The sequence below is a fragment of the Pleurodeles waltl genome, chromosome 1_1 (genome assembly GCF_031143425.1).
Source record: "Pleurodeles waltl isolate 20211129_DDA chromosome 1_1, aPleWal1.hap1.20221129, whole genome shotgun sequence".
Classification (NCBI taxonomy): domain Eukaryota; kingdom Metazoa; phylum Chordata; class Amphibia; order Caudata; family Salamandridae; genus Pleurodeles; species Pleurodeles waltl.
In genome coordinates, this window is record NC_090436.1 from 869,652,107 (window position 1) to 869,667,209 (window position 15,103).

Here is a 15,103-nt window from a genome sequence, read left to right on the forward strand (position 1 = left end):
CTGTCTCAGGCCTGCCACTGCAGGGCCTGCGTGCATAGTTTACTGCCACATTGACTTAGCATTTCAAATTAGTTGCCAAGGCCTAAACTCTCCTCTTACTACACCTAAGTAACTTCTAAGGTAGGCCTTAGGGCAGGGTGCTATGTGTGTAAAGGTAGGACATGTACTTTTATGTCCTAGTAGTGACAAACAGCCTATATTGTTTTTCTCCTCTCATAGGTTAGCACTGGGAATTCCCTAATATCTTTATAAGTGGGCATTTCTGATCTGAAAGGAGTATTGTTGACACATTTGGTATGTTTGGAATAGTAGTGTGATATCCTGCTTACTGGTGTAGGTGGATTTTACATTTCTATTTTAGAAATGCCCCCTTTAGAAAGTGGGCATTTCTCTGTGCTTATACCTCCAGTGTTTTGCCATCTAACTCCAATCCACGTCTAGTGACAGTTACACTTTGTGCATACTATTTGGACAGCCACAACTCAGAAAGGGATGAGTGTGACAGGAGAGGCATCTGCCTCCATCTGTATACTAATAGTCTTCCTGGGCTGGGATAGTGAGAGGTCGTTCACACCTTACATGTCAGTAGGCTGTGTCCTACCCTCACACAAAGGGTTGTTTTACCCCTACTGATGTCTGGGGCCAGGGCTGGGTGGAAAGGGGTTTAGTTATACTTGAAAGGGTTCCTTTGAAGTCACCCCTTACATCAAATACATTTTGTGGTATATGTACAGGGGCTCTGACTCAATGTCGTTCGAGCACTTTTGGAACTGGGACTGAACCTCTGTCAGGAGGACTGCTGTGCTGCTCAAAAGACTCATATGGACTGCTTTACTGCTGTTGCCCTGCTGCCTGCTACTTGCTAGATTGACAAAAGACTTTATGAATTGCTTTTCTGTTTGTTGACCTGCTGCCAGCTGCTCCCTGACTCTGTTCTGAAGGTGAGGGCACTATGGTGCTGCCAAGAGAGATTGCCATTAGGACTGCTGATCTGGTTGTGCTGGTCTACCTTCCTACCACTGCCTGCCGTGTGTTTTCCCCACCAGTGTTCTCCCAGGGGCCAGTGTGGGTTAATGTTGTTTTGCAGCTCCCTAGTTCACTGTGTGCCCCAGCGCTGTGCCCCTGGAGACTAAAATGTGTCTCTTTGAAGCCAGCACATGATGAGCACTTTATTTGGCCTACCTGAACCTGAGGAATGGGCTCTTGCCTTTGGGATCCATAGCAAAGCCTTTGGTGATCTCTTGGTACTCCCCAAGTGACAGCTGACATAAGCTCCCCTGACGAAGTCCAGAACTCAGGGCTTTGGAGGATCATAACCCAGACAGGATGGTGTTCAAGGATTTTCCCCTGTCCATTCAGCAGTCTGCAAGGAGCACAGTACTGCTTACAGGGGCCGCCTGGACCTGTTAAACTTCCAGACTTCCTCAGATAGGGCCGCAGGTTTGGGGCGAGCAGCCAACAATCTCCGCCACCAGAGCGAGTGAAGGAGCTGCACCAGCTAACCCAGGTCCAGATGGTCCTGATCTCCTGCTGGACCATGCACATCTTCCTCAGGGCCTCACTTCTCCCCTGCGGCCATGTCTGATTCAGAATAGGTTCCAGATCCTCTTACTGCCTTCCAGTGTGGAAGTGTCGTCTGAGCAATGTCTGGCCCTGCCCACTACTTTGCAAGAGAGGTCGCTACTCCCTGCATTTAGTGGCCCCATCTAGACCTAGGTGACATTGTACAGCCCCTTCACTCAACCTGGCGCCAGATATTATTGGCTCTTCACCCCAACCTTATGCGCTTATCTTAGGAAGTCTGGAAGTTTAACTGGTCTGGGTGGCCCCTGTAAGCGGTACTGTGCTCCTCATTGAGCGGAGAGGTGAAACTCATTGAGCACCATTCTCTCTGCTTAATGGTCAATGCCGGACCCCTTCAGGTACAGTGGGGGAGATACCGCCATCCCGTGCTCCTATGTGGGTAGGCCTGCTCTGGAACAAGAGATAAGTTTCACTGGGTGGCGGCAGATGGATTGTGCATTGTGATTACCCTGCATGCCCAACTACATTCTGCAGAAGTTGTGCCCCCGCTTTTGCACCTACCTTGGGGGCATTGGTTCATTGGGTGGTTCTTTGCCCTGCAGGGTAAACTCTCCGCGGAGACCCCATTTGCCACCGGGAAGTGGCTTTGCCTCATGCAAGAACATGCTTATTTACTGCATCACCCCTTGTAGGTGCGCAACAGGTTCTGTGCCCTTTGACTGAGTCTACATCCCCCTTTTCGACCAGGTGCTCTAGAAGTACCATAATCCTGCTAATAGGAGGACAGGGGTCCCAATGCCTGTGAAGGCTTCTTGTTACTGATGCGCTTATGTTGATATATGGTGAGTTGTGTACTCATAATGATACCTGGTGATTTATGTGCTTGTTATTACTATCACTGTTGCATCTCATGCCCTGATTTTCCAATGTATATCGTTTTGAAATTTGTACTGTCAGGATAACAAGTATTATTTCAGGATTTGCATAATATGCACCGAATGTATGTACAATATACTATTTATATTTCATATAATCCTGTGTGGAGATATTTTTTTCTATTGTAGGAACTGATTATGCTGTTTTATCAGATAATCTAAAGATAAAGAGAATGAAAAGCACTTATTTAGGATCGGGGTGGTGGTGTTTACCTAAAGAATATATGAGGACATTGTTCCTTACTAGATTAGGAATGTCTACAAATCGTATAAGTTATTCAATAAAATAAGCCACCTTGAAATGGATAAACTTTAGAAACCATGAAGGATTATTAAAGTTTTAAGATCCTTCCAGAAGGCAAAATATAGTTAGTCATTCAATGATATACAGGAAAGCTAGCATAGAGCTCCGATAAAGGCAGAAATCAATAGCTAAAACCAAATATGGTCTAGCATTAGGCTAATAGATACAGCATAATATCTGACAAAGACATGTTTGCTCTCAAAGAATTAGAGAAAGCAAGTGAGGCTCACCTCCAAAATGAGCATTCTTTTCTACCAAAATAAACAACAAAATTATACAGTCAACATAAAGTTACCACAATGATACATAGGCTCCACAAATCACAACACATAATAAAATGCAACCATACCTAATAACATTTCCTAAATGAATAATAGTTAGCCGCCATTTGCCCTAATGTCATCGGATGTGACAGTACAACTCTTGTTATTTGTAAAACAGTGACAGATTTATAAATTGAATTGGCTAACTGATCTTAACGTAGGAAGGACCTTGAACAGTTACATTTGGGAAGGAAAGCTTCCTCCGGATCTTACCAAGAACAACATATTATTATTAATATGGAATAAACAATATCAGAAAGCTCTTTAAATTTGTATGTTTCGCTGAATGTAAAGAGTGGAGAAATAAAAACACAGTTTGTTTTGTATTCCAAAATGGAGTTAGGCCTTAGTTTAGCGGCCTTAAAAGCAAAGGACAGGTCTGCTGAGTGCAGCAAATTTGTTTCAAATGCAAATCACTCATGGCATCAAGCAAATATTATTTATTGATTAGGAATATCTTTCTCAGAACGCAGGCCTTTTTGAGCAGTTGCTTACCGTTTTTTAGCACTGGTTTGAACCCAAACTTTGAACATTCATAACTTCAGTTCTATTGATTGAATGTTTGTTTTTTTGGTGTCATTTTATTTATTAAAGTATATTTTATATTTCTAAATTGGTTTGGGATTTGTTTTGTTTTGTTTATTGGCTTTATTAAGCTTTGGGTACTGAATAAATACATTACACATTGCCTCTAAGTAAAGCCTGCCTGCTCTGTGTTATAGCTACTAGGGGGTTGAGTTCAGGTTAATTTAGTGACTTTAGCATTTCACCTTGACAAGCATTGTGCGTATTATTTGAGGTTGCCTTAGAGCAGGCGCTAAAAATGCCGCAAGAAATGGCGCAAATAAATCTTTTAGATTTCTTTGCAACATTTTTTTGGCCCCCCTGATGGGGATACGCCCCCCTTGCATACATTATGCCTGGCACAGGCATAATGTGGTGCAAGGGGTTACAAAGTGGTGCAATCTTTTAAATTTCTTTGCACCATTTTTTGCCCCCCCCCCTAACCGGGATACGCCTCCTTGCATACATAATGCCTGGCGCAAGCTTAATGTGGCACAAGGGTTACAAAGTGGCACAAAGCATGCATTGCACCACTTTGTAAATCTGGCATGAAGATTTTTGAAGCCTAAAACCACATTAGCGTAAACAAATGACGCTAATGTGGTGCTACAGCTTCTTAAATCTTGGCCTAAGAATTGGTGAATGAATTTGTGAAAGCTTTTGCAATAAAGGCAAAAAGAAAGTGAGGAAATTAAAGTCTTATGCCTGATTAACTAAAAAAAGCCATCTAAACCTGCCTACCCACGCATCCCTATGTAAGAGTGTAGGTGTACAACTTTTGGTAAGTCACAAAACTACCCAGTAGTATGTCTGGAAAACTGTACGAGTCATGGCTTTCAAGATGTACTTCTGGGAAATTCGTGTGACATGCTCAGACTTTGGTATTCCCATAAAGCGGATTACCCAAAGTACAATTCTCATTCAAGGAAGGCAGTGCAAATGTGCAATTGTACTTTTTTCATTTTTTTCTGCTCCATGGGAAAAAAAATTCCAATGAAGAAACCACTTTTCATATGCAGTTTTGGAGGTGTTCATTTCCCTTTCCACCCTGGAGTGGGATTCACTCTGCACCTTGACTGGTCTCAAAGCACCCTACAGTGTGGACCAGGATGGGAGAGGAGTTTGTGATTCTTCACAAAAGTACATGCTTGTGGGAATTCACACTCATAAGGCTCACAAATCTTTTGTTTGGAAGTTACACCTACATAAATGTATGCAATTATACCATACAGTTTTGCTGGAGTAAATAGATTTACACCTTCCCTGATAGATATTCCTTAGTGAATACCTAGCATGTGTTAATCAACACATTTTCGGACGTAAGTATTCATTTGCAGTCGAAAATGGCTTTGCAAAATGTTTTTAATGGCACACTTTTTACTGATCTATATATACGTATACACTTATGTCAGCAGCCAGAAAGACTTAGGCCTCATTAGATACTGACAGAGGGGAATACTATGTTGCAAAAGTGACGGATATCCTGTGCGCCGAACTAGGATCCCATTAAATCATATGGAGATCGTATTACGGCAGACGGGATATCCGTCACGTTTGCGACTGAGTATTTCCTTGACCAAGATCTAAATCAGGCCTTTAGACTTGTAATTAGATAAGCTAGGTACAAGCAAGATTGATGCACCTTTAGGCTTTGTAACACCACTTTCTTCCCTTCTACCCAGTTAAGGAAAATCGATAATTTGAATACGACAATCATAAGAATTAATTGAAAGGTTTTATTGATGTCATTTTTGTGAAGTAAGAATTTACTTAGCTTATGTAGCTGTGTGATTATGGCCAATCTGCATATATTATGACTCATTACTTCAGTAGTGTAATGTAACACAGATGCATGCACATTCGATAAGACAAGGTTGCTTTTTGAAGACAATGTGTACACGAGCTCATACTTATGCAAATATTTTAATTGACATTTTAGAGTATTTCACTGTAATTAGAATCCTACTATATTTATCTGTAATTTGACATTTATTCAAAATCAGTTGAACAATTCTGAAAGAGTATGATGCGTATTTAGAGTTGGATGTTCCCTAACACTTGGTTAAAATTGTGTTTACCTCCATTTTTTGTCTACTTCTTCTGCTAGTGGACTTACATTAACCATCTGTAAAAGTAACTAGGCTTTCCACCATATTTAGGGAAGGCAGCCTGACATATTCTTTTCTGTTCAGGACTGCCAGGGAAAGCCTTCCAATCCTTAACAGGAGTATGAATAAATGCTTTTAACACTCTGGGAGAAATTTCTCAGTGTGTAGGGCTATTTTGTTTTTGTTTTTTCACTTACAAACTCCCTGCTTCAATAATTTGTTGTTTAAAAAGAAAACACTTTTCTGTGCAGGCACGTGGATCATTATACCCTCATAGCAAAGGCAGCGGAAGGCACAAAGATCTTCCACGCCTGTCAGAGAACCCTAAATATGGTGGGCTTCTGTCCACTTGGGCTGAGGAGAACAGTCCTTCGCAGAAAACAAAATGATTGAACATCCAAAAACGTATTTAGAATGATTTTTGAATGATAGCTTATATCGAGTTGTGGAGATTTGTAGCTTGTGGTAATTTGTTTGAGGCAGTAGACAATTAGCATTTCACTTTGATAAAACGTTTCCTAACACTGCTGTTAGTAACCTTGTTTTATGTCTCGCGTGGTTGGCATTCTACTACAATATTTAATTTTAAATATCATCCAGCAAAAATATTCTATCAAGAAAGATAGCCTAACACAATATCATGAAGGTATGTATATTGTTATTATCTTTCTTAACACCTATTTATATCCAGTACTGTGACACACATCCGGGTGGCCACTTCTTGTAAACCTGTAATAGGTGCCAGCTATTGTAACTTCCTCTGATGTGCTCACTACTGCACCAGTTGTAAAAGCCTGTCAGTTGCTCTGGACTGTTTTCATGTTCAGAAGTAGCTCTTGTCATAGAAAAGGTTTAAGACCCCTGAGCTGGCCTATGGAGTGAGTGGGTGTGCATATGTTGGTGATGTGGTTCTACTTGAAGGTAGTTTATGTACAATGTAGGATGTGCTTTTCGTTCTTTTTTGCAACAATTCTTACATTGAAAGAAAGAGTACGTCGTTCAAAGACACCATTTATTATAGTTTCTTATGCTCCAAAAATAAAATATATCCAACGGGCCACAATAATCATAAACATATCCAATTCAGCATTGAGGCCATATTTCAAAATGAGAAAAGGGGGAAATGCTCTAAGGGGTTAAAGAGAGGAGACGAAATGCAAGAAGGGACCCCACAAAAAAAGTAGCAAAAATAAAAGCAGAACCTCCGTTTTGTGTGGTCCAAAGAGATCATGAGATTTCCGCCTGGAACGGAACAAATATACATTATCACATTCTGGTTTTTAGTTCCTAAAATAGTATATGGTCATTTTGTTCTGTTTTATACTGGGTATGTAAAACCATCTTTACTTAGATATAGAGAATATAGTTACTATCACCACTAGCTAGGTTGTCAGGTATTCAAGTTTCAAAATGTCTAGGGCAAATGCAATGCACCGTTCTTTGTGGAAAAACACTTGTGATATTGTTATTGCCCAAAATTAGATCATGTAGCGTGGTTTAGAGATCACTATACTACTTTTCTGATGTGCTTAAGATATAGCCCCAGACGTTTGGCCGAGATGGGGTTCTACCATTTGAGGCAGGCCCTAGTTGAGTTGCTGTGGCTCGGACCAGTGACAGTGTATTCAGAGCAACATTTCTGAGATTCAAGAACAGCTAACTGTAGTACTAATGTCTAGAGGAAACAAGAGCTAGCTGGAAATCTGAAAACATATTTGGGAAAATATTTTAATTATGAGCTTCAGGGTGCTAAGCAGTTCTATTCCTCAAGTTCTGTCAGTGCCTCTTAGCACAGTAGCCTTCTCAGATTAGAAAAGCCATGACGGCTTCTTATGGTAGGGCATTGTAGGGGAAAGGGAATGTTAGGTCTTGTAACTACCCAAACTCTATGTAAGTGAACTCAGACGAATATGTAATTCGAAGTTAGAGGAGTCTAGTATTTACCTATGTTTCTTAATGTTGTTGGGAGATTTAATAGAATTACATCTGCTGGTGATGTGTTTCACAGTAGGTTCAGGTGCCGCTCACAACATTCATTTGATTAACCTAGGTGGGATGTGCTAAAGTGGTGTGGGTTTCATTCTGAATAACCTGGTTTGTGTGTCCTGGTATGTGCTCATATTGGCTGTTTTAGTTATTAGCATGTGTTAGTAGTGTGGTTACTGGCACTGATGTAAAGTGGCTGTGGGATCCCCAACATCTATGGTACTGAAATCAGAGGGTGAATGCCTTGTTGTCATGGGTTTTTCTGCAGAGGAGCATATAATATGTCCTCTTATGAGGTTGTTTATCATTTTATAGGAGTGGCGTTTCAGTGTGGAAGGCCAAACATATTTTTGTGCTGTTCGCTAGTGAGCGATTTTGTTGTCAATTTTGTGCTGGTGGCTAAGGACTGGTTTCGTTTTCAATGACACAGCTCAAAGGATGTCCTTTTCAGAACGGAATTTTGAAATAAGGCCAACATCTTTATGTCTTCTGACTCATTGGTTTGTAGAATGAGGTATTTTGCATGTTGGAGTGTCTCTTGAGGAAGGAGAAGGCATTGCAAAATTGAAAGTAGGACTACACCTACACCTTGTGTTATTCCGCAGGTCTAAAGCAGCAAGTGCCCTAAACCTCTGAACATATTTATCTTAGAAAAACAGGTGCCAACTGTACCATAGAGAAATAAGAGCATGTGAGAAAGAAAGCGTTGACGTCCACTAGATACCCTCCGTGGCTTACTTTAGAGCAGACGTTCCATTAACACTGCAGCGTTCTGATTCCATCTGCCCATGTGGAAAACCAGATAGTTCCCCTCCACAAAAAAACAGGAGTCTGCACAAAGGATGCCTGGGATTACTAAGAGGAAGGGTACCTTTTCAAGTTAGAACATCTCTACAAAATGCTGATGACGTGGACACGTTTTAAATGCATCATTCTCTTCTCTTGCTTACGTTGTAGGTATCTTCTGTATCTGCAACTTAAAAGAGATATCTTCCACGGTCGCCTCCTTTGCTCTTTTGCTGATGCTGCCTTCCTGGGTGCCTGTATAGTGCAAGGTAAGAAAAGTGGTTTGCCTACAAGATAAGGCAGCAGAATATTTCATTCTAACTCAACATCAGAGCCGGTATGGAATCTATAAATTGTCTCAATGATTTGTTTCAAGCATGTTTTTACTATTCTGACCACACATTACACCTTGTTGTCTTAGAGACCAAATATTCGATACAAGCAGCACTCATTTTATTAATATTTTTGTCTTTGTTTCATATAGTTTTTATTTTTGTTCTCTTTATTTCTCGCTCGTACCATTTTTCTTTTTACTCCATTGGTCTTCCTCATTCTGTATTTAGCTCCTCCATATTCCGTCCTTCCTGCCTCCACAAGGTATTTATTTCTGCGTTCATGGCTTTTGTACTGTAGCTTCTGTGTCCAGATTCTTATTAATTTCCAAACTGTGGTATTCAAATGCATCCATGGCCTAGTGCAAACAACATTATCTCTCTTCGCTTCCTTCTTTATATGTTCCTTGACTTAATTTTACAGTCTGCTTCGCGATTCCAAAGAGCCACCTACCGCCCCCCACCCCTACCACCCACCATGTGCTCAATCACGATTTCAATATTTTTCTCTCCTGGATCTTAAGCCTTGGAATGCATTGCCTGTCCCTATCTGTTCTATGCCTAGCCCTCACTTTCTCCTTCTGGTACTGAAGGATCACCTCCTACCAGTGCCTCTCGAGGATCATTTTCTGTTCATACCTTGCAATCTGATGTTGCTTTCATTGTGATCTTATTGTTTTTATTTTCGGTTCTATGTCTTGGCGAAGGAGCTACACAAATTTAATATAGTGACATTAAATGAAGAGGATTTCACTCACATTTAGATCAAGGCATGCTATCTAGTAAGGCATATTGCTCAGAAGCAACATATTTGACCGTGATGTTTAAAATCAACTGTGAATCATTTGGGGACACATGTAGAAGGGACGAAGATTAAGGCCACATGTGACAATGGTTTGGATGAATGCTTATGTCTCTGCAGACAGGTGATTTACTTCCAAAACCATAGTGAGTCTGGCCTTCATCCTCTTGTCTTCATCTCCATTGATGCATTGTTATTTATAAGTATCATGTTTTAAAACAAATCTAGTAACGTCTGACTCCCGTACATTGGCGATTTCTAACTCCTGCAACTGCCCGCACGAGAACATTGAAAAATGTATTTGGACACCTGACCCAGTGTTTAATTATTGAGTGTCATGGAATGTAGCTAACATCCCACCATTTAGTGGTCTCTGACCTTATGAAGAGCTCATCAGTGCGTTTACACATAGGTCCACTGAGTTGTGATGCGTGTTACTGCAAATCAGATCACCATATCTGGGGTTTTACGTCTTCCAGGGTAATCTCTAAAGCCACTACTAAACCTGTCAGCCAAAGTTAGACCTGGCATCCTTGGCGTGGTTTACCTCAACTTTTTGCCTTCAAGCATCATGTTTGCTTACTTTGTTTTTGCTGGCTTTAGGAATCTGCACACTTTATCACTGGTAACCAGTGCTAAAGTGCTTGTGCTCTCTTCTTAAACATGGTAGAAAAATGACTGATACCTAATTTCCATATTTAATTTACTTGTAAGTCAATGTAAAGTCGCACCACCTGGGCTGAGAGCCTGTAAATCGAATGCTTCTAGTAGGCCTGCAGCACTGGTTGTGCCACCCACTTAAGTAGCACTTAAAATATCTATCAGGCCTGCCATTGCAGCCTGTGTCTGACCCTTCAACCTGGCAAAATATATTTTTTGCCAGGCCCAAACCTTTCTTTTTAATACATATGAGTCACCCCTAGAATAGGCCTGGACTGGGCAGAGGACAGGGTACAGTATATTTAAAAACTAGGACATGTACCTTTAAGTTACACTGGTAGTGAAAGTCTCTTAAAGTTGTTTTTTATTACTCCAAGGCCTGCCTTTCCCATAGGATAATATAGGAATTACCTTATTACATTTAGTAATCTGTAATTACCAAATGGGAGCAGGTAACCAGTTCATTTTTGGTGTCTTTGGAATTGTGATAAAAAACCCTATACCATAGTAATGTTGGATATGTAGGTACACTTCTGAAAATGCAACTTTTAGAAAGTTGGCATTTTCATATCTCAGACATTTAGGGGGTCATTCTGACTCCCGCCGGCCACGGTAACCGCAGGGCCGGCGGGAGCCGCCAGAATACTGCTGCGCGGTCAGAAGACCGCCGCGGTTATTCTGGATTTCCCGCTGGGCTGGCGGGCGACCGCCAGAAGGCCGCCCGCCAGCCCAGCGGGAAACACCCTTCCATGAGGATGCCGGCTCCGAATGGAGCCGGCGGAGTGGAAGGGGTGCGACGGGTGCAGTTGCACCCGTCGCGATTTTCAGTGTCTGCATGGCAGACACTGAAAATCTTTGTGGGGCCCTGTTAGGGGGCCCCTGCAGTGCCCATGCCATTGGCATGGGCACTGCAGGGGCCCCCAGGGGCCCCACGACACCCCATACCACCATCCTGTTCCTGGCGGCCGAAACCGCCAGGAACAGGATGGCGGTATGGGGGTCGGAATCCCCATGGCGGCGCAGCTCCCCAGGGCAGCGGAAAACCGGCGGTACACCGCCGGTTTTCCATCTCTGACCGCGGCTGTACCGCCGCGGTCAGAATGCCCAAGGGAGCACCGCCAGCCTGTTGGCGGTGCTCCCGCGGTCCCCAACCCTGGCGGTCTCGGACCGCCAGGGTTGGAATGACCGCCTTAAGTGTCTGCAGCCTGTCTCTGGATCACATGACTGGGTTTAGTTGGCAGTTGGACTTTGTGTATTCCTTTTAGACAGCCATACACAATAGACATCTTAGCTGTGTCTGGATTGGCCATCACTGGCAGGGTGGTAAGTCAGAGTTGGACACAGCTCTACTTACATATGAGTAGGCTGTGTCCTGCCTCTGCAGAAAGGGCTGCATACTCCCAGTAGTTAGCCTAGAACCAGGACAGGGAAAGCAGGAGGCCTGGGGACTTCAAAGTGAAATCTCTAGAAGCTTCTACCACTTCAAATGAAGGTCCAGGTTTAAATTTAGACCGCAAACATCAACTACTCAGTACAGACCTAGACCTGTGGATACTCGGCCAGGAAGAAGGTCTGCTGTACTGCCGAAAGGACTGCCACTCTGCTGGGTTGCTGCTCTGAAGGACTATTTTCCTGCTGTGCTGACCTGCTGCCTGCTGCCCTCCTGCCTGTGTAAGAAGCACTGGATCAGCATATTTTGAACCCACGATCACCAGAGAGATTCCAAGGGCTAGTTGTGTGACCTAGTTGCTTGAACCTCAAGGACAGAAGACTCCAACAATCTTGACTCCAGAACATGGACTTTGTCATCTGTGAGTCAACCCTGCCAAGTGGTGTACCCCAGTCCTGGACTTTTGGAAGTGGGTTGAAGGTGCTCTGCCATCCTATGTTGACCCAGTGAAACTGATGCATCACCTATGCTGAACAGTGCAACCCCAAGCTGAACAGACACATTGCACTGTTAAATAGCTCAACCCCATCGCAAAGACCTGCATCACAGTTGTAGCCAGCAACTGCCTTTGAACTGCCACTGCACAACTCACTCTCAGGTCCAAGCCCCCGCATCTCTCATTGATGGCAGCCTTGATGACGATGCATCACAGCCTCGCATCTTCCTGGGATGATGCAGCACCTAGACTGTGCGATGCATCCTTGATGTCGGACTTCACATCGCAAGCCCTCATCAATGGGATCCTCGATAATGATGCAGGACCTTGGATTGCAATCTCTCCACAGCTCGGAATCGATGCATCGCTTTGGCTACATGACGCATCTTCGGCACCGACCAAAACAGCACTCCACAAACCAGGACTTATGGGACTTTGTACTGGGGCCTTGTAGTTGGGCTGAACTTGTGACTTTGCCTCAGTTCAGCACAACCAGATTTTCACAGTTGACACTTTGTGCTTTTTGGTGCTATTTTCACTGAAATCTTTAAAATTACATATCTCTGGTTCTACTAACTACATTTTTGTTATTTTGGTCTTGTATTTATTTAAAATAATAAATCTATTTTTCTAATTTGGTGTGGGATTTCCTTGTGTGGAGTTTTTCAGTTTATTCCTGTTTGAAGTGTTGCACAAATGATTTACACTTTGCCTCTGAATTAAGCTTGACTGCTTTGTGCCCATCTATCAGAGGGCTGTGCAGAGGTTAATTTAGGGTTGGCTTGTGCCCCCACCCTGACAAGGATTGTGGTTGCTGCTTGACCAGGGCTCACACCCCATTCAACCAACAACCCAGTTTCTCTTAGCTATGGCTACCCACGCAGTGGCTGTCCGAACTTTGATCTGGGACATACCGTCACAAGGAGAAAACATATGAGGTCGCCCGTCAAAGACAGGGATAGGTCTCCTGATTGATTTAGAGCAGCTTAAACTCAGGGAACTGAATGGCAGGCCTGCAGACGATTACCCATCGGCAGCATCCTTTCACTCTTCCACCCCGAAAACGACAATAGACTATTCTTTTGCCTCCCTTCCTCCCCTCCACCAACTGGCTTCGTTTCAACTGGGAGACAAAGGAAATAGTGATCATCGGCCTCAAGAAATAACATTACTAACAATACTGTCTGCATTTGCCCAAATGTCTTTTGCCCCGGACACTCCTTACACAATTAACTACAAAAAGATCAAGTTTGCCCAGGCAAAAATAGAGCAATCATCTCGGTCTGCAGTGGCGCTCCTGCAAGTCCAATGGACCTTGGCTATTAGCAAACTAAGAAGGTGGATGTTCTTTACTCACAGCCAAGTGGAAACCTTTGCTACATCTTCTAAAACCAAGCCATGCTATAACTCTGACTTAGTAGGGTGCATCACCATGGCACACCGGACCAAGATAAGGTCACTTAAAAGATCCATAAACAGCACCTAAAGATCTCTGCAACTACATCCCCAGATGAAGGGACTTGCTTCTGGAAAACTATAAACAATCGCATGGAGGTATAACGTTGCATATAGCAGGAGAGGACTGGGCTACATTCTTGAGGTAACACTTCAACCAAGGTGGTATTGTCCCCACTATATATTGGGAAAGTGGCATGAAAGTAACAAACACTCTCTGCAGTTTCTCTTCAAGAAAAGTGAATTTCCCAATGCACTTAATTTGGTCAACAAATGGGTCAGGGCATTCACCAGGCACACCAGAGTGAAATTAGTCAGATGGCAAATCGGCAAATGCAAGAAGGAAGGGGCACGGGATGCAAACGGTATTCCGCCGGCAATTTTCAAACAGAATGCATACTTCTGGGAGGAAGCCTTAGAGACACTTTTTCAGAAATTAGGCTCACATGCATAATCCTGGATTCCTGGAGAGGATCGTTAATATTACCAATATATAAAAGTGGGGATAAATCACTACCAAAAAACCTACTGCCTAATTGCCCTAATTGACAATGAGACAAAAATGTGTGGGGATTCTACTTGAAGAACACTTGGCCTGGGCAACTAAAAAATCAACAATCCTACTTAATCAAACTGTTTTTTGACAAAACCTCTGGGCGATTACCAACATCATGGCCAGTGCACTACTTGTAGACAGGGTGAAAGCTTTAAAACAATCACTACACTTTTGTTTCATCAACTGCAGGGCAACTTTCAACCAAGTGGACTGGGCCAGACTCTGGAGCAAGTTGGCAAGTTGGAGATCACAGAATCTCTCCTGAACATGCTAATCACTCTCCATACAGATACATGGGTGCAGGTTAAGCTGGGTGAAGGGACACACCTCTCAAGGTGAATACCAACAACCAAAAGGTGAAAGCAGGGGCTTGTCCTCGCTCCCACACTTTTCAACTTATTCCTGGCTGATCTGACCTTGGCACTTGACAGCAGTAATTACAATTACCAGAGGCTGGTGGTCTGCTGCTGTTGAGCCTCCTGTATGCAGATTAAATCGTTTTATAGGCCACAACCCACTGGGCCTGCAACACCTTCTCCACACCGTGCAGAAATATTCAGATGAAAATTGTATAAGTGTCAACTTTAACAAGACACACACTATGTCCATAGATCACACCGGAAAAAGTTGCAGACATGGTGCTGGGGCACATTGCTATTGTGTCAACAACAGAATGCAAATATCTAGGGGTATTATTTAACAATGAAGGCAATTTCACATGCCAAACGGAGGCAATAATAACAAAAGGACTGTCAGTGTCACTGAAGAACCTTAAAGCAAAGCTGAACGGGTCAACTCTGTCTCCTCTTCTTCAGGTACTGCAAGACAAACTTCTACCAACATTAACATATGGCAGCGAACTCCAAAGTGGCAGGGATGCAA

The 15,103-nt window shown here is 43.0% G+C and overlaps 1 protein-coding gene across 1 annotated transcript in view; it reads left to right on the forward strand.

Moving 5' to 3' along the window:
- The window catches only part of FRMD3 (FERM domain containing 3), a 530,236-nt gene that overhangs the window by 414,804 nt on the left and 100,329 nt on the right, over window positions 1-15,103 (forward strand). Inside the window, exon 5 of the mRNA XM_069229965.1 lies at window positions 8,702-8,799. Within this exon, the coding sequence (XP_069086066.1) occupies window positions 8,702-8,799 (98 nt within the window). The remainder of the gene's footprint in view (window positions 1-8,701; window positions 8,800-15,103) is intronic.